The sequence below is a fragment of the Narcine bancroftii genome, chromosome 12 (genome assembly GCF_036971445.1).
Source record: "Narcine bancroftii isolate sNarBan1 chromosome 12, sNarBan1.hap1, whole genome shotgun sequence".
Classification (NCBI taxonomy): Eukaryota; Metazoa; Chordata; class Chondrichthyes; order Torpediniformes; family Narcinidae; genus Narcine; species Narcine bancroftii.
The window spans coordinates 55,937,864-55,958,068 of NC_091480.1; the positions used below are offsets into that span (position 1 = coordinate 55,937,864).

At 44.9% G+C, this 20,205-nt stretch overlaps 1 protein-coding gene across 5 annotated transcripts in view; it reads right to left on the minus strand.

The window, feature by feature from the left end:
- The window catches only part of LOC138746425 (STE20/SPS1-related proline-alanine-rich protein kinase-like), a 252,576-nt gene that overhangs the window by 186,371 nt on the left and 46,000 nt on the right, over positions 1-20,205 (minus strand). For all 5 annotated transcript variants that reach the window (XM_069904598.1, XM_069904596.1, XM_069904600.1 and 2 more), the window contains 3 exons: positions 7,869-7,977; positions 2,194-2,335; positions 1,345-1,400 (listed from right to left, as the gene is read on the minus strand). In XM_069904598.1, the coding sequence (XP_069760699.1) occupies positions 1,345-1,400; positions 2,194-2,335; positions 7,869-7,977 (307 nt within the window). The remainder of the gene's footprint in view (positions 1-1,344; positions 1,401-2,193; positions 2,336-7,868; positions 7,978-20,205) is intronic.

The window sequence follows — 20,205 nt, forward strand, 5'->3', positions numbered from 1 at the left end:
AAACATTGCTATGTGGTACTGGAGCAGCATGCAGGACATTGGCTGTCAGATGGCACAGGTGAGGTAGGTGGAGAAGGCTGTATAAATGAGCAGCATTTCGATTCCCCTCCTCCCCATTCTATATCTAGCCCAACTAAGATGAAAGGGATGATATTAAAGGTTGCATTTATTGATTGACAATATGAAGTTTATTTAAATTTAGACAGTGACAGACCCTTTCGGCCCATGAGTCTGTTTCGCCCAATTAACGTACACCCCCGATACATTTTGAACAGTGGGAGGGAAAAGGAGCACCCCTGAGGAAAACCGACCCAGACACGGGGAGAACACACAAACTCCATGCGGACGCCATGGGATTCCAACCCCAGTTCCAATTGCTGACACTGTAACGGTGTTGCACTAACCGCTAGGCCAACCGTGCCACCCGCCATTTAAAATTATGGCTACACTCCAAGCTCATCCAGAGCTAAAATCCCCAAATCTCTTTCATCCATCAGTGCTGTGCTTACCAACATAGCTCCCAGTCCAGCAACACCTCATATTTAATGGTTCAAATCCCCTGAATGCTTCATCCCATCCTATAGCGAGTCCAAGACTTCTACAACCTTATGAGTCTCTGTTTCTCTGATCCTGACCCCCCTCATCAAGCCAAGCCTTGGGTCCCAAACTCTGGAATGTCCTCCTTAAATGTCTCTACCTCATTTTCTCCCATTTTTAGATGTGCCTTTGACTGATAGTTTAATCTCCTGTCTGCTAATGTTCCTTTGACATGCCTGGAGATGTGATTGCAATGAAGGAGGCCTTACAGACATTTATAAAATCATGAGGGGCATGGATTGTGAACGCTCATAGTCTTTTCTGCAGGGTACACAATTCTAGAGGGCATAGATTTAAGAGGGACCTGAAGGCAAATTTTCTCTCAGAGAGCCGTTGGTATCTGGAACATGTTACCAGAGGAAGCCAATCGAAGCAGGCACAATTATGATGTTGAAAAGACACACAAGGTTCTCAACCAGTAGGCCACGGCGTATTTCCATGAGGGTCTTTAAACATGTCAAAATAAAATTATTTAAATTAGATTAAGATGTGTTTCTTACAAAGCCGCCTTTGAATTGAAAATATCACTGTCATTGCCACTAGTGAGGGATATGGCATGTTGGACCTTGGATCGAAAAAAAAAGGTTGAGAACCACTGGTCTAGAAGGATATGGACCAAATGCAGGCAAAAGTGGGACTAGCCCAAAATGCCAACATGGTCAGCATGAACAAGTTGGGCTGAAGGGCCTGTTCCCTGCTGTGCAAAAATGGTTTTACAATGGAGAGATTAGCATCTGCTAAACCTACCTGCAATTTGTATCGATCCATCATCTCCAAGTAGAATATTACCAGCTTTAACGTCCCTGAAATGGCACAGACATTAAAAGATTGGTAGGATTTACAGTTGATTCCCGAGACATTGCGTACTGGTTGTCAAGTTCCTTGGAGTGCACTTGGTAGAAAACCTCACATGGTCCCTTAACACCAGCTGCATAGCCATGAGAGCCTAGCAGTGCCTCAACTTCCTGCGAAGGTTAAGGAAAGTCCATCTCCCACCCTCCAACCTCACTACATTCTACAGGGGATGTATCGAGAGCATCCTGTGCAACTGCATCACCGCCTGGTTTGGAAGCTGGACCACCTCAGACCACATGATCCTGCAGAGGATGGTGAAATCAGTGGAGAAGATCATTGGGGGCTCCCTTCCTGCCATGAAGGACATCGACAACATTCGACACAGGTGAAAGGCAATAAACATTGTGAAGGACTCCACATGCCACTCACATAAACTGTTCGCCCTTGTCATCTGGTAGGAGGTACCACAGCACTTCAGGCCCTCACGCCCAGATTGGGCAACAGCTTTTCCCCCCAGGCCATCAGGCTCCTGAATTCCCAGAACATTTGTGGATAGTGAACTGTGGGCTGTTACTGTATGCGTCTTAGTAAATCAATGTGTTTAACTTCTATTCTAATATATTTATGTAAACAAGATAGCGTTTCTCTGTGGTCCTGGAGAAATGCTCTTGTCTTTCCCGTGTGAGCATGATATGAACGATAAATAAAGGGGACTTGACTTGAGACCACATTTTGGTTGACGAACCATTACTTAGTAAGCCCCTCCGGATGTGAATCAGGAGCAAAGATTTGAAGGTTCACCTGTGTATCTGTCCATTCCTATGCAGATAATCTAATCCCTCCAGCACCTCCTTGAGAACAGTTGCTATCACTGGTTCATCCAGCACACCAGTCTTGTGTTCATTCTTGCTGACCGTCTTCCTGATTATATCCAGCATGGAGCCTGAAAGAGAAGCAAAAGCCTGTTCACTTTGCTTCCAGGTTTTGCACCCATGTCACCACCACATTCGGACTGAATCTTAAGCTACAGGTGACATGGAAATGGGGTGAGAAATGACAGATGATGTGGATGCATGAGAAGTGAGGCATCTGGGCAGTGCTAATGAGGCTAAGATGTACACCATGGACTCCAGGGAGTGTTGAGGAAGGGAAGGATTCTGGTGTACATCCAAAGATCCTTCAAGGTGGGTAGATGAGTTGATTAAGAAGACATATGCGATGTTGGCCTTCATTAATCAGGGTGTTGAATACAAGAGCAGGAATGTTATGCTCCAACTTAGGGTGGCACGATCAGTGTGATGGGTTACAGCAACGCTGTTACAGCTCCAGCAACCGGGGTTAGAATCCTGTGTTTTCTGTAAGGAGTCTGTACATCCTCCCCAAATGGTACAGGGGTTGTACATTAATTGGGTGTAAATGACAGTATGGGCTTGTGGGCCGGAAGGGCCTGTTATTGTGCTGTAGGTCGACATTTATTTAATTTTTTTTTAGAAACTTGATAAAACAATGGACAGACCTCAGCTGGAGTACCGTGTGCAGTTCTGGCTACCGGATGACAGAAAGCATGCAATGGTGCTGGAGAGGAGGTTCACCTGGATGTAACCTGGGATGGTGCATTTCTGTTATGGGGAGAGACTGGAGAGGCTAGGTCTGTATTCTCTAGAGTAGTAGAGGTCAAGAGGAGACATGACTGAGGTACTGTATATACAATTATGAGGGGTACAGATGGGGTAGGTGGCAAGAAACCTCCCCATGTCAGAGATGGATAAAATTAGAGGACAGCTTTCTTTCTTTGGCTTGGCTTCGCGGACGAAGATTTATGGAGGGGGTAAATGTCCACGTCAGCTGCAGGCTCGTTTGTGGCTGACAAGTCCGATGCGGGACAGGCAGACACGGTTGCAGCGGTTGCAGGGGAAAATTGGTTGGTTGGGGTTGGGTTTTGGGTTTTTCCTCCTTTGTCTTTTGTCAGTGAGGTGGGCTCTGCGGTCTTCTTCAAAGGAGGTTGCTGCCCGCCAAACTGTGAGGCGCCAAGATGCACGGTTTGAGGCGATATCAGCCCACTGGCGGAGGTCAATGTGGCAGGCACCAAGAGATTTCTTTAGGCAGTCCTTGTACCTCTTCTTTGGTGCACCTCTGTCATGGTGGCCAGTGGAGAGCTCGCCATATAACATGATCTTGGGAAGGTGATGGTCCTCCATTCTGGAGACGTGACCCACCCAGCGCAGCTGATCTTCAGCAGCGTGGACTCGATGCTGTCGGCCTCTGCCATCTCGAGTACTTCGACGTTAGGGATGAAGGCGCTCCAATGAATGTTGAGGATGGAGCGGAGACAATGCTGGTGGAAGCGTTCTAGGAGCCGTAGGTGATGCCGATAGAGGACCCATGATTCGGAGCCGAACAGGAGTGTGGGTATGACAACGGCTCTGTATACGCTTATCTTTGTGAGGTTTTTCAGTTGGTTGTTTTTCCAGACTCTTTTGTGTAGTCTTCCAAAGGCGCTATTTGCCTTGGCGAGTCTGTTGTCTATTCGTTGACGATCCTTGCATCTGATGAAATGGTGCAGCCGAGATAGGTAAACTGGTTGACCGTTTTGAGTTTTGTGTGCCCGATGGGGATGTGGGGGGGCTGGTAGTCATGGTGGGGAGCTGGCTGATGGAGGACCTCCGTTTTCTTCAGGCTGACTTCCAGGCCAAAAATTTTGGCAGTTTCCGCAAAACAGGACGTCAAGCGCTGAAGAGCTGGCTCTGAATGGGCAACTAAAGCGGGGGAAGAGTTGGAGGGACTCTGAAGGATACCTTTTCCCTCAGAGACTGGCAAATACCTGGGCTGCCTGAGTGATGGAAGCAGTCGCTGATAGCATTAAAGAAGTGTCTAAATGAGCACTTAAAATTGGCAAGGCATTAGAAGGCAGTGAGTCAAATGCTAGAAAATGGGATTACTACAGGGGTCAGCATGGGCATGATGGGCCAAGTGGCCTGCCTCTATAACTGTAATCACTGCACTCTCATCACCAACACTGACCCCTCTCCCACACACTTCACTCTCTGGCTCTATTTTCAAGCCGCCCAGCCTCACGTCACTGGCTTATTCTGCAGTCCCCACCCTGAAGAATCACTGATTGCACTTTAAAAAAGAAAAGTGAGAAATTAGCTCTTTATTCGCTAACCTTGAGAACATTGCTCATCATCAAATAGGTGCCTTTTGTGATGCAGGAAACCCAGGCAGAACAGCTTTTGGTTAATTTGCTGGGGTTACATTTCAACAGGCAGCAGATGCTTACTGGAACCTTGCCCAAATGTCATGTCTTTTAAAGAGTAGAGTCAAAGGGCTTCCTCCCGCACCCCTCCCCCCACCCCTCCTCTGTATTTATTCTTCAGGATCTGAGCATTGCTGGCAAGGCAGCATTTATTGCCCATGACTAATTGCCCTGGAGAAGGCAGTGGAGACAAGCCAGCTCTTTGATTCACTGCAGTCCTTCTGCTGAGGAGGGATTTAGACCCAATGACAGCAGAGGACAGGTGACATTTCCAAATGGGGACAGTGTGCAACTTTCAAGGGGAACCTTGCAGGCGGTGGTGCTTCCATGAACCCTTTGTACTTCTCAGGTGTAGAGGGTATATATTTGGTGGAGGCCAGGAGTGGGTCGGATGGAGGGTGGGCTTTGTCTTAGATGGCATCAAGCATCTTGATCATTGTCGGAGCTGCATCACCCAACCCATGCAGAGAGTATTCCACCACACTCCTGATTTATGCCTTGTAGATTGGGGATAGCTGAAAAATGGCCGTGCTGCTGCGGACCTGCGGGAAGCAGGGACACAGTGTTCCCCCGCAGGGTCCAACCGCCCAGTCCAACTACCATTTGCTTCATACAGGCTTTAAATGGCCTGTTAAAACAGTCAATGGTGGTTTATTTTAAAATCCCATGACCGCAGGACCTGGGCCCAAGATGGAGGCACCTATGATCGGCAGAGGCTACAAGGGGTTGCAGAGAACTGGAGCAGGGAGAACCCCCCCCCCCCACCCCCGTTTAAGAAGTAGAAGCAGAGGAGGAGATTGCCCTACAAGAAGGTGACCACAGCGGTGGTTCTGCTGCTAATTAATACACAGGCACTCCTGTTCGGCTCCGAATCATGGGTCCTTTACCGGCATCACCTATGGCTCCTAGAACGCTTCCACCAGCGTTGTCTCCGCTCCATCCTCAACATTCATTGGAGCGACTTCATCTCCAACATCGAAGTACTCGAGATGGCAGAGGCCGACAGCATCGAATCCACGCTGCTGAAGATCAAACTGCGCTGGGTAGGTCACGTCTCCAGAGGACCATCGCCTTCCCAAGATCATGTTATATGGCAAGCTCTCCACTGGCCACCAAGACAGAGGTGCACCAAAGAAGAGGTACAAGGACTGCCTAAAGAAAGCTCCTGATGCCTGCCACATTGACCACCACCAGTGGGCTGATATTGCCTCAAACCGTGCATCTTGGCACCTCACAGTTCAGCGGGCAGCAACATCCTTTGAAGAAGATCGCAGAGCCCACCTCACTGACAAAAGACAAAGGAGGAAAAACCCAACACCCAACCCCAACCAACCAATTTTCCCTTGCAACCGCTGCAACCGTGTCTGCCTGTCCCGCATCGGACTTATCAGCCACAAACGAGCCTGCAGCTGACGTGGACTTTACCCCTCCATAAATCTTCATCCGCGAAGCCAAGCCAAAGAAAGAAGAATACACAGGCAGGCAGCAGACTGTTGGCGACTCGAGGCAAGGAACCCACGCAAGCTGCAGGCAGCTGTGGTCAAGGGATTCACACCAGACTGCAGGAGACTGGCTGAAAGGGATAGGTATCAGAACCAGGATGTTAGAGGATGCCGAGGGCTTCCTGATCGGGTCAGAAGTGTTCATCTGGAGCTCGGGTGTGGACTGGACTCTGTGTGGCTGCAGGGGCTGTGAGAGCGCTGGAGGCGAATCCACGGACACTCAGCGACTCGGTGGGGGGTGGGGGAACTCTCTTTTGCTTCTCTCTGGCTGCAAGGTGCACTGGGCAATTTTTGCTGACGGCAATTTTTGCTGACAGCAATCTTCGTCTGCCTTACGGTCGACAAAAGGAAATTTTGTGTAATATCACATTTTCTATTTTATTACATAATAAAATAATCTTGAAAAACCCTGGGGTGCTAGGATGTGAATCATTCACCACAGGATGCCCAGCCTTTACCTGGGTCTTGAAGTCACTGTATCTATATGGCTGGTCCAGTTGGGTTTATGGTCAATGGTGACCAGCAGTATGTTGATGGCAGAGAACTAAGTGATAGTGATCCCACCGAATGCCAAAGATGGGTATCAGACTATCTTGTAACAGATTATTGTCAGCAGACACTTTAATGTCATGTTTTTTTTTGACATATGTCTGGCTTAGGAGCCTGTGCCTCCCAAATATTTACCAGTTGTTTAGATTTTGCGTCTCCAACCACTGGAGTGTTTTCATCTTGATGCCAATTAACCTCCCACCCTTGCAGAGCTCTGCGTAGATACCAGACAAATCTGGGACCTCCCCGTCCTGCAAGCCTGAAGAGAGCACTGAGCATTGAATTTGGCTAACCAAGTCAAGGAGGGACACAAGACCAGTCTTGCTAATATCTTGCTTCCCATTAATGCCTTTTAAAATTTCCCTGAAACACAAATCATCTTTGTTTCTTGCCCACACACACTTCACCAAACCTTCCCATGCAACGTGGCTGCTGAGTGCCAGGCTGTTGACCTCTCCTGGAGGTGCAGGGAGAAGAACAGACATTGTTAAAGAACATTAAACAGTAGAGCAGCGATGGCCATCTTCAGAGCTCGAGAAAGTGGTTATATGCTACATCCTGTTAAACAAATTCACCTTGGGACATCAAACAACAAATTCATTTTACTGGATAAGCTTCCCACAGGGTCCTCGCTGGCCATCTTCCATTTGTCCCAATTTCAATCCTGTCTCTTCAGTTGGAATATAAAGCAATAACCATCGTATATACCGGCATATAGGACTATCCAAAACTTAAAAATGTCACTTTAAAATCAGGGTCATCCTATACATTGGGTCTAAAAATCCAAACCTTGGCAGCGAAGTCCCAACAATGCCACCATCTTCCTGCCAGCTCCAGTGCGATCTCGTGCATGTCCTGTTAGTTATTTGTGAAATCTCAGCACTCCCTGCAGGGTCCATCCACCCACCGTTAGCTCCGTACAGGCTTTGAACGCCCTGTTAAAGGAGCCAATGGTGGTTTATTTTAGCCAAATAAAATTTAAACCTTCAACTGATCATTTGTTAATTGTGATTTGTTTTCAACTGGTCAGCAGTAAGTGCCAGTTTTTTTTGCGGGGGTCAGTCGTCTTATACAAAGAGTATCACTGAAAACCTACATTTTAAGTGGAAATTCAGGTCGTCCTATACACCGGCACATACAGTATTCAAGGATGAGGAATGTGTTCTTACCTCCACTCAGCAGCTTCATCACCAACCAGAGTTCATCCTTTACAACAAACGAGGTGAAATAGGTCACGACATTGGGATGGTTGCATTGACTCATGGCTTGAATCTCTTTCTGTTCAGACAGAAATGGAGAGGTCAGTGATTTACAGCCAGATTTATAGAGTGCTACTTAATCCAATACAGGTGGTAATCAATCTAAATGTAATCATCAATTTGTGAATCCCAAATCTGCCTTCTTTGGTTCGGGATGGGAAGAACATAAATGCGGATTGTTCAGCTGAAGGAGTAGAAGGTGAACCTGACTGTGAAACCCTTGCCCTGTCTGCCAATGCTCAATGCCTGGAGTTGCTCAACAAACAGTAACCACTCAAAGTTACAGAAGGCAGCTGGTGGCTGTGGAACTCTGCCAGTCAAGACTCAACACCTATTGCTGTGACACTGAGCTCCAGTTTTAAAAAAAACTTGCAGGCTCAGGTTAAATTGAGAAGCAGTTTAATTGTGGAGGTCTGCTTTGTTTAACTGGGCTCTTGTGATGTTTGCAAGGCAAGTACAGTAAAACCCTTGATATCTGGCACTTATGGGGATTGGTAGATGCCGGATGAGGGTATTTTCCGGTTGCTTGAGAATTACTTTTACAATGCCTAATAAACCTGCATTAAGAATAAACAGTTTATAACCATATAATAATTACAGCATGGAAACAGGCCAATTAGGCCCTTCTAGTCCGCATTGATCCAAGTACCCTCCTCTAATCCCACTTACCAGCACTCTGCCCATATCCCTCCATCCCCCTCCCATCCATATACTTATCCAACTCTTTCTTAAATGACAAAATTGACCCTGCCTCCACCACCTTCTCGGAAGCCCATTCCACACAGTATCCACTCTCTGAGTAAAGAAGTTCCCCCTCATGTTACTCCTAAACCTTTGCCCATCAACTCTCAACTCATGACCTCTTGTGTCCATCTCTCCTACTCTCAATGGGAAAAGCCTTTCCACATTGTCTCTATCTATCCCTCTCATTATCTTAAACACCTCTATCAAATCCCCTCTTAGCCTTCTACGTTCCAAGGAAGAAAGCCCTAATTTGCTCAATCTTTCCTTGTATTCCAGATGCTGAAACCCAGGCAACATTTTTGTAAATCTTCTCTGACTCTCTCTATCTTGTTAATATCTTTCCTATAAATCGGTAACCAGAACTGCACACAGTTTTTTTTTGCGGGGGTCAGTCGTCTTATACAAAGAGTATCACTAAAAACCTACATTTTAAGTGGAAATTCAGGTCGTCCTATACACCGGCACATACAGTATTCAAGGATGAGGAATGTGCTCTTACCTCCACTCAGCAGCTTCATCACCAACCAGAGTTCATCCTTTACAACAAACGAGGTGAAATAGGTCACGACATTGGGATGGTTGCATTGACTCATGAGTCATCATTATTTCCCAACTCCTATATTCCATGGACTGATTTATATAGGCAAGCATACTAAAGGCCTTCTTCACCACCCTATCCACATGCACTCCTACCTTCAGGGAACAATGCACCATTATTCCTAGATCTTTCTGCTCCACTGGATTCTTCAATGCCCTCCCATTTACCACATATGTCTTGCTTTGATTATTCTTTCCAAAATGAAGCACCTCACACTTATCAGCATTAAACTCCATCTGCCATCTTTCTGCCCACTCCTCTAAGCAGTTTAAATCCCTCTGCAATCTTTGAAAACCCTCTTCATCATCCACAATTCCCCCTATTTTAGTATCATCCGCATATTTACTAATCCAATTTACCGCCCCATCCTCCAGATCATTAATATATATGACAAACAGCAATGGTCCCAATACCGAACCCTGAGGTACACCGCTGGTCACCAGCCTCCATCCTGACAAACAATTATCTACTACTACTCTCTGGCACCTTCCTTCCAGTCACAGTTGAATCCATTTGACTATCTCCAAATTAATACCCAAGGACTTAGCCTTCCTAACTAACCTCCCATGCAGAACCTTATCATATAGACAACATCCACTGCTCTACCTCCATCAACATTCCTACTCACTTCTTCAAAAAATTCAATGAGATTGGTCAAACACGACCTTCCACGCACAAATCCGTGTTGAGTGTCCCTGATCAGACCCTGTCCCTCCATATACTTATACTCCATATACTCTCTCAGAATGCTTTCCATCAATTTACCTACCACAGATGTCAAACTTATAGGCCGATAATTGCTAGGCTTGCTCCTCAAACCCTTTTTAAACAAAGGAACCACATGCGCAACACGCCAATCCTCCGGCACTATACCCGTCTCTCATGACATTTGAAAGACAAAAATACTACACTGTACATGTATTGAAAAAATATTTTATTTTCAGTCACATTCTTTGAAAAAATTTACCTGTCGCTGCATCTGCAGGTTCCTCCCCCTCCACGGAGTTGCTCGAAAGACGAACAATAACATTATAGATAATTAGCCCCCCCCCCATGTTTTCAGATAAAGCCTCTGACCAGGGTGACTCTTACTAAGCAGGGATAAGGAGACATTTTGAGAGAGTCACCCAAATGGTGAGCGGCATCAACCTGCTCTTCATCCCGGGCGATCCCCCCATTGCTGTTTCACACAACTTTATTCAAACACCTGCTACGAGTAAAGCCCGACCAAGGCTCTCCCTCTGCTGGCTGGATATTGGCTCCCATCTTCAAAGGTTTGTTATTTCAGAGAACACTTTTACCATTTTAAACTTACATATTTTTACCTATTATTTTATTATTTATTTTAATATTTTTAGAATTTATTTTCCTCATTTTTTTTGGCCGGTTGCTTGAGTTCTGGATACCAGGGGTTTTTACTGTACTTGGAACAGGATGCATTTCCCAAATCACAATAAATATCAAGAAATTGTGCAATGCTGAAGATCTCGTTAATCTTAATGATTAGAAAATGATGACACCCAAATTTCCAATGATTGCTCTTCACTGTTGAGACCATCTTTCCACCACAAGCACAAAGAGTGATTATTTGTTCGATCCTGTCCAATTTTTTTGTACAAGGAAACCTCTGAAGCCCATCAGGTGGTGTTGTTAGGGTCTTAATTCCTTCTAGATTTCCATCTAGTCGCCTGTTGGACTCATTTACTCTACGTCAATGGATTTCAACCTTTTTCATTCCACTCATATCCCATTTTAAGTGATCCCTACGCCATAGGTGCTCTGTGATTAGTAAGGGATTGCTTAAGGTGGGATATGAGTGGGAAGGGAAGGTTGAGAATCATTGCTTATAGACCCAATTGTTACTGAAATATTTTGCTTAAGAAAAATTGTCATTGGCCCATTTCCTTTGGAGTTATGAAACCGAGCACATAACAAGTCAATTAGGTACCATTAAAACAGTGGTTTACAACCTTTTTCTTTCCACTCACATCTCACCTTAAGTAATCACTTACTAATCACAGAGCACCAATGGTATAAGGAATGCTTCAGTTAGAATGTGAGTGCAAAGAAAGTTTGAAAACCACTGCTCTACATCCATTTGTATAATGTTCAATCTCACAGGTGACAATGTTATTTTTAACTTTTTGGTGGACACTTAAATCTGTGGGCAGGGGTGAACACATCCCGGCCAGGTACCTGCAATTGACACCAAATATGTGAAAGAAAATCTGTACCAACAGCTTGGACACTAACATCAGTGGCAAACAGTCCATTTTAATACAGAACCTTGCAGCAAGATATTATTAAGGAACCAAGTTGAAGCCTGTTAATGTCTTTGACAATGGTTCACTGGTTATTGGCATTTTCTCCTTCACATTAGAGAAGACTAAGCTTTTTAAATACAAAATATATAAAGGTTTTAATGTACTTCTCACAAGTTTATTCCATGATGTAATTGGTTGTACTTTCTGTAACAGCTTGTTTGTTTCTCTGTACAAATATATGAGCTTGTAGAAGTAAATTTGGGAGTTGGATAGCAGTGGAGACTGTCGCCGACCCTTCATGATACATCATGTGAAATAAAGTCTGGAACGATTCTCGATGTCTCCGATTAGTTCATTTCGTTGACAGATTTGGTGTAGTCGGCAGGATCCCTATTAAAATTGGATCATTATTTTGTCAACAAAATTAGTGTTTTAAAATTTGTGGAAATTGAACTGCTTTTGCTGAAAGAATTGATCTTAAAACAAAATAAAAGCTGAAAGTGGAGATATTCTCGGTTCATTTCAGGGACCACAAGTGTGACCTCTTGCCTAATAGTTTTAGTTAATAGTTGTACATTGTATATTATATACTTATACAGTTTAAAAACAGTCTGGAAAAACAACCACCTGAAGAAACACACAAAGATCAGCGTGTACAGAGCCGTTGTCATTCCCACGCTCCTGTTCGGCTCCGAATCATGGGTCCTCTACCGGCATCACCTATGGCTCCTAGAATGCTTCCATCAGCGCTGTCTCCACTCCATCCTCAACATTCATTGGAATTATTTCATCACCAACATCGAAGTACTCGAGCTGGCAGAGTCCGCAAGCATCGAATCCATGCTGCTGAAGACCCAACTGCGCTGGGTGGGTCATGTCTCCAGAATGGAGGACCATCGCCTTCCCAAGATCGTGTTCTATGACGAGCTCTCCACTGGCCACCGAGACAGAGGTGCACCAAAGAGGTACAAGGACTGCTTAAAGAAATCTCTTGGTGCCTGCCACATTGGGCTGATCAGCCAGTGGGCTGATCTCGCCTCCAACCGTGCATCTTGGCACCTCACAGTTCGGCGGGCAGCAACGTCCTTTGAAGAAGACCGCAGAGCCCACCTCACTGACAAAAGACAAAGGAGGAAAAACCTAACACCCAACCCCAACCAACCAATTTTCCCTTGCAACCGCTGCAACCGTGTCTGCCTATCCCGCATCGGACTTGTCAGTCACCAACGAGCCTGCAGCAGACGTGGACATACCCCTCCATAAATCTTCGTCCGCGAAGCCAAGCCAAAGAAAGAAGAATCCAGAATTCAAGCAACCCACACAAAAAAACCAAGGAAAGTATATTTAAATTTTTAAATAAATAATAAGTAAGAAATACATATGTTTAAAATTGTAAAAAGTAAATGTTCTCCGAAGTCGCACATAAACCTTTGGTGAAGATGGGAGCAAATATTCAGCCAGCAGAGGGAGACAGCAATGGGGGTCACCCAGAATGAAGAGCTGGTCGATGCCACTCGCCGTTGGGGTTACTCTCTCAAAGTGTCTCCTTATCCTTGCTTCGTAAGTGTCGCCCCGGTCAGAGGCTTCATCTGTAAACGTGGGGGAGGGAGGAGGTTAATTATTAACAATGTTATTGTTTGTCTTTCGGGCGGCTCCGTGGAGGGGGAGGAACCTGCAGATGCAGCGACTGTTAAATGTTACAAAGAATGTGACTGAAAATAAAGTAAAATGCTTTAAGGTTATATATTTACGCAAGTGAAGTTTATTCAGTACAAGTACAGTGTCGTGTTTTTTGTCTTTTAAACTTTATTCTTAATGCAGGTGTATTAGTTAGGCATTCCCAAGCAACCGGAAAATATACTTATCTGCCATCTACCAATCCCCAAAAATAAATGGGAAATCATCCCAGTAAAGATAATGCAGGATCAAAGACAGTCCCAAACTCAGAAACGAGGAACGGTAAACCAATTCCAAGTGCTCCTTGCCCGAGGAGGGAAAAGCATCAGAAGATAAAACATCGGCAGCAGGGAGGAGATCCTACTTTCCCTTTGGGATTCCCAACGAGACTGCAGTTAGAGAAACTGGTAATGATCAGTGGGCAGTCATCTTTAGTAGTGGTTTGTATGAGTAGTCTCCAGGACAGCCGAGGATCTTTTAACCTAACTAAAATTCAAACTTGGTGGGATAAAGCATGAGATGGGGACAGAGACCCTCAGTGGGATTTGAATTATATCACCAAGTTGTTTTCAACTATGGTGGGATGTTGCTAAGTAACACCAACCTCCCAAAACAGGGAATGAAAACAGAAGTACCAGCAGCCCCTGAGGTGTCCAGGTTCCCTAATCCACCTTAATTCCTTATGATCATTGCTGCTGCATTACTGGCACAGGGAAATGAGCATATGGCTCACTGGCTGGCAAACAGAGGATGACAGTTTATAATGCAGGCTGCCCGCCACGCTGGGGCTATTGGAGAAGTAACTTGAACCTTACAGCAACCAGGGGAACCAATGGTAGGTTTCATGGCAAAATATAAAAGTAAATGGGATGAAGGTGTTGGCAGATAATCAACCACTGGGTACCCAGACTTGTAGACTTTACTAAAACATGCCCAAACTTTTCAAATGAGAAACTCCAATTGGCAAATAAAAAAACCTGTGACTGCATTGGATAGAGATAATCTTTTCCACCACAAATGACAAAAAGGAGAAGCACATGGGTTAGTTTATCAAGGAACCGACTATGGAAACGGAGGTCGAGGAAGGGGGCAAGCCACCAGGGTTTGAATCTCTGAATTGCTGCCGGTGCCACGCGCTAGTGAGGGTAGAAATAGGAGGATGTGGAGGATGAATGCGTGGCTAAAGAGATGGTGCAGGGGGCAAGGGATAAGATTTCTGGATCATTGGGATCTCTTCTGGGGAAGGTCGGACCTGTACAAAAGGGACGGACTCCACTTGAACTGGAGGGGGACCAATGTGCTGGCAAGCAGATTTGCTAGAGCTGTGGGGAAGGTTTAAACTAGTTTGGCAGGGGGGTGGGGAACAGAGTGTGAGAGCAGTGTCAAGGGAGCATAGCCACCTAGATAAGAATAAAAACGATAATAAAGGTGAATCAATTAGTAGAAGAACCGACTTGGGACAGTGTAATACTGGATCTCCTGTTAGGGAACAAGCTAGGTCAGGTATCAGTCATTAATGTTGGAGATCTAATTGGGCTAGTGATCATAATTCTGTTAGTTTTTAGGTAGTTTTAGGGAAGAGCAAAGAGGCGCCTAAAGTTGAGGTTCTGGATTGGAGAAGAGCAAATTTCGAAGGAATAAGAAGGAATTTGGGGAGTATTGAGTGGGACAGGATATTTTCAGGTGAGGGTGTAAATTAAAAATGGAGGATATTCAAAAAAGAAATTTTGAGGGTACAGAGTAGTTATGTCCCAGTGAGGATCAAAGGAAAGGCTGGAAGTCATAGGGAGGCTTGGTTTTCGAGGAATATTGGAAATTTGGTTAGGAGAAAAAGGGAGGTGTACAAGAGGTATAAAGAACAGGGAGCTGACAATTTGAAGGAGGACTACAAGGAATGTAGAAGGAATCTTAAGAAAGAAATTAGAAAGGCCAAAAAAAGGCACGAAGAGGCTTTGGCAGACAGAGTAAAAATAAATCCAAAGGGTTTCTATAAGTACATTAAAAGTAAAAGATTAGTGAGGGATAAAATTGGACCCCTTGTAGATAGTGAGGGTAGGCTGAGTGAGAAGTCTGAGGAAATGGGGGAAATTTTGAATGATTTCTTTGCCTCGGTATTCACTAGGGAAAAAAATATTGAACCAGTTGAGGTAAAGTAAAATAGCGGGGAGGTAATGAAGCATATAAGGATAACCGAGGAGGTAGTGATGGCTGTGTTGAAAAAGATAAAGGTGGATAAATCTCCGGGACCGGACAAAATATTCCCAAGGACACTCAGGGAGGCTAGTGGACAGATAGTGGGGCCATTAACAGAGATATTTAGGATGCCACTGGCCACGGGGGAAGTGCCAAAGGATTGGAGGGTGGCGCATGTGGTTCCGCTGTTTAAGAAAGGGTCTAAATGTAAACCTGGGAATTATAGGCCCGTGAGTCTGACGTCTGTGGTGGGCAAGTTGATGGAAAGTGTTCTGAGGGATGGTATTTACAAATATTTGGAGGTACAGGGATTGCTAGGGAGTAATCAGCATGGTTTTGTCAAGGGTAGATCATGCTTGACAAACTTGATTGTGTTTTTCGAGGGGGTTACAAAAAAGGTTGATGAAGGGAAAGCTGTGGATGTTGTCTATTTAGACTTTAGTCAAGCTTTTGACAAAGTTCCCCACAGGAGGTTAGGAAAAATGATGGAGGCATTAGGTATAAATGAGGAGGTAGTGAAATGGATTCAGCAATGGTTGGACGGGAGGTGTCAGAGCGTAGTGGTAGAAAATTGTTTGTCCAATTGGAGGCCGGTGACTAGTGGAGTTCCTCAGGGATCGGTCCTGGGCCCACTATTGTTTGTTATATATAATAACGATCTGGAAGTAGGGGTGGAAAATTGGATAAGCAAGTTTGCGGATGATACAAAGATTGGTGGTGTTGTGGACAGTGAAGAAGATTACCGTAGATTAAAAGGTGATTTAGGAAGGCTGGAGGTGTGGGCTGAGAAATGGCTGATGGAATTTAATACAGATAAGTGTGAGGTGTTACATTTTGGAAAGGCAAATCTAAATAGGTCATATGCATTAAATGGTAGGCTATTGAGATGTGCAGAGCAACAAAGGGATTTAGGAGTTGTGGTAAATAGTACCCTCAAGGCTGATACTCAGGTAGATGGTGTGGTGAAGAAGGCATTTGGAATGTTGGCCTTCATAAATTGGAGTATTGAAATCAAGAGTAGGGAGGTTATGATGAAATTGTACAAGGCATTGGTGTGGTGAGGCCAAATTTGGAGTACTGTGTGCAGTTTTGGTCACCAAATTATAGGAAAGATATAAACAAAATAGAGAGAGTGCAGAGAAGGTTCACGAGAATGTTGACAGGATTTCAAGGTTTGAGTTTGTGCAGACTGGGGCTTTTTTCTCTGGAGCGTAGAAGATTGAGAGGGGACTTGATAGAGGTGTTTAAGATTTTAAAAGGGACAGACAGAGTAAACGTGGATAGGCTTTTTCAATTAAGAGTGGGGGGGATTCAAACTAGAGGGTATGGTTTAAGATTGAAGGGGGAAAATTATAAGGGGAACATGAGGGGAAATTTCTTTACGCAAAGGATGGTAGGGATGTGGAATGAGCTTCCGACAGACGTGGTCGAGGCGGGATCATTGGTTACATTTAAGGAAAGACTGGATAGTTACATGGATAGGAGAGGACTGGAGGGGTATGGACCGGGTGCTGGTCAGTGGGACTAGGAGGGTGGGGATTTGTTACGGCATGGACTAGTAGGGCCGAACTGGCCTGTTCTGTGCTGTAAGTGGTTATATGGAATCCTGTGGTTTCTGCAAGGAGTTGGTATTTTCTCCCCGTGTCTGTGGGATTCCTCCAGGGGCTCCGCTTTCCTCCACCGTTTGAGACGTACTGGAGGATGTAAATTGGGCGGCACAGACTCGTGGGCCTAAAGGGCCTGTTACTGTGCTGCATGTCCATTTATTTTTTAAAAAGGGAGGCATTTACAGTTTCTAAATATGTGGGGGCCAGCCCGTTATCAGTCACAGGATGAATGCCGCTGATGTGGTCGTAAAGGGCATTGGACATCAGATTGTCAGGCAGCTTCACCCTGAGCCCTAACACAACCTGTAGAATTGCTTCCTCCTGCTACCTTTTTGTTAAATAATCCTAATCCACTGGCATATGGGGTGCCATGAGCAATCTGTGGCCCAGGTGACCAGGATTAAATTGTCCAGCAAAATGAACGAGAATCCCCTTGTTCAAATTCAAACTGGGGATAAAATTACATCAGCTTTAGTGGATATTGGCTCCACAAGGTCTTCTGTAACCAACCCCCATGGAGCTCACACCAAGTCGCACTAATATTAGTGAGGTAGGTGTTGCTGGTATCCCTATGGTAGAGCCATTATCTACTCCAATTTCTGTTAATTACAGGACTCCATTATATCTCAAACACCACCCATCCCCTTGTTGGGTCGGCAAACATTTGGACAAATTGGGAAGCCACCGTATACTCCACAACCCAAGGTTTGTTTTTGGCACGATCGCCAAGTTCAGCATATCAACTTGCAAGTTTATTAACTATTGATAAGAAGGCTTGCTCATCTGTGCTGTTTTATTGGCAAGTACAGTCTACTGCAGATGAACTTCACCATCTGGTTCAAAACTGACCCAGACTTATCTTTTCCATTTAATGGGGGTCTCCAAGAAGTCAAGGGTCACACAGTGCACTGCATGGTAGACCCCAGTCAACCACTTCAGTGTACGGGGAAATCGCATTAACTGCTCGGAGGTTCTAACTGCTTTAAAAATCGATTATGGACCAGAGGGATTTTGAGTACAAGTATAATTGAGCGATTATCAAAAAGATCTATACAAACAAAATTGGATATTGCCCTCATGATCCGGCCACCTTTTTTGCCTGTGAATGTGGGACTTCTGATTCAACAGCACAGAGGCAACATCTGTGAAGCCCCTCCTCTGTTTTTTAGCCTCACTGATCAAGAAGGATGTGGGGGGAGGGGTGGGTGATAACTGACTGCCTTGTTCCAACACCAATGTCCTTGCTAACCTTGTCAACTTCTTCCTCCAGTACCTGTACACTCATGGGAAGCTCATTTTTTAAAAACCGCGTAGACCCAATTTATTCAACACAGGCACACCGGGTAACCCTCAAAAATACATCATTACCCACAATCTGACAACCTAGATTGTTGCCTGAAGCAGAAGAGGGCATTTCCCTCGTGAGTAACGCCTTGGTAAACTCAAAATCCGTGCAATACTCCTATCTTGCCAATCCTTGAACGGGTAAAAAGAGCGATTGGTGATTTGTACAAGATCTCCATGCAATTAATTGGATGGTTGTACCTCTGACTTCCCGACAATCTGTGATCCCTGCAGAAGCCACCGTGTTTACAGTAGTTGATTTGTGCTCATTTTTTTCCCCTTCTATACCACTTTGAAGTCAGTTGAAGAGGATTTGTTGCCAAATCCATGGCCAAACTTCTGAGGGAAGTAGAAATCACAGGACGGGCCCTCAGAAAGGCAATCAGATCCCTCTTCGATTCAGCAGAAACGAGCAGTCACCAGCTCTGGGTGTAAAGGAGGGATCCAAGTGACCACTAGGAGAAATGGATATGGGACTACACACCCAGGTCTGATCAGCCTGTGGCAGGCCTGCCTTTGCAGTGAGGGGTCTTGTGTTTAAAAGGCCGAAACACCCAATGATACCAGGGAATAGAACTGAAGAAGTCTGATACCAGATAATATTCCCTTATGATCATCCTCCATTATTGTCCCATCTCTGTGAGAGAAGATCCCAATCTAACCCAGTGGTTCTCAACCTTCTTTGCCCTAGGCCCCACTTTAATTTTTCCAAAAAAAATCGTACATCCTACCATTAGTGGAAAAAAGTAATATATTCCAAAGAAGTTTTAATTAAATCATTTACTTCAAGTGTATTTCAATGCAATTAAGGTTGGGAATACACTGGAACACACATTTCACATTCAACTACTACTTCAATGTCAACCATCTCCAACACGTATTCAACAATTGTCGTCACTTCCGTGGGACCCTTGCCCCTGATTCTAGCTGCAGATTGTTTTTGATTCGAGGGACTAATTTTGTTAGTTTCAACCTTAAATCTCCATGTTTTGTAATTTCCAGTCAGTTTTTCTAAGCTTGTAGTAAATCATTAACAGCACTGAAGCCACGTTCTACTAAATAAGACGATGGAAAATATATCAATAGTTCCTTCACTAAAGTAGTCGAGTTTGGGTCTTTCTTTTCGATCTCATTAGACAGCCACATCATGGTTCCTTTTGCTTTGAACAGTTTTCACAGATTCATCATGTTGCAACTCCGATAACTCCCCTTGGTATTGCACTAGAACTTCCGATAAGTCCACCAACAATGGCTGAGTTAACCAAGTTATCCACTGCCTTTAAAATCACAAAGTGCTGTACTGACAGAGTTGGCAAGTCACATCTTGCATACCAACATAACGAGTATTTTTTTTCAAACCAACATTAATTATTTCCCAAAATGTTCCTATACCCACTAAAATATTTATAAGCCCCACCAAAATATTCCCACGCCCCACCTTGAGAATTTATGATCTTGTGGCGGCTCACCACAAGGCAGGCGACCGGCCCCGCTTGTAAGCCACGCAGCGGGGCAGCCGGCCAAAATGGCGCCATTGCAGGTTTCCCTTCCTTCCAGCTCGGGGCTCAGAAACCCGGGCTTGGGGACCACGTGACACTCAAGTGATGTCAGTGCCCTCCAGTGCAGTTCTCACCCAGGTCCGGGCTGGGAGTATAAGGCAGCCCAGCAGCCTGTAATAAACTAGTCTGCTCACTGAGCTCAACCCATCTGGTTGTGTGTGTTATTGCAGGAGCAGTGTAGCCGCCGCTACAATTGGTGACCCCGACTGGTTCAAACATCTTTGAACCCATCATGAATGAGACTGGGATCAGTACTATAGC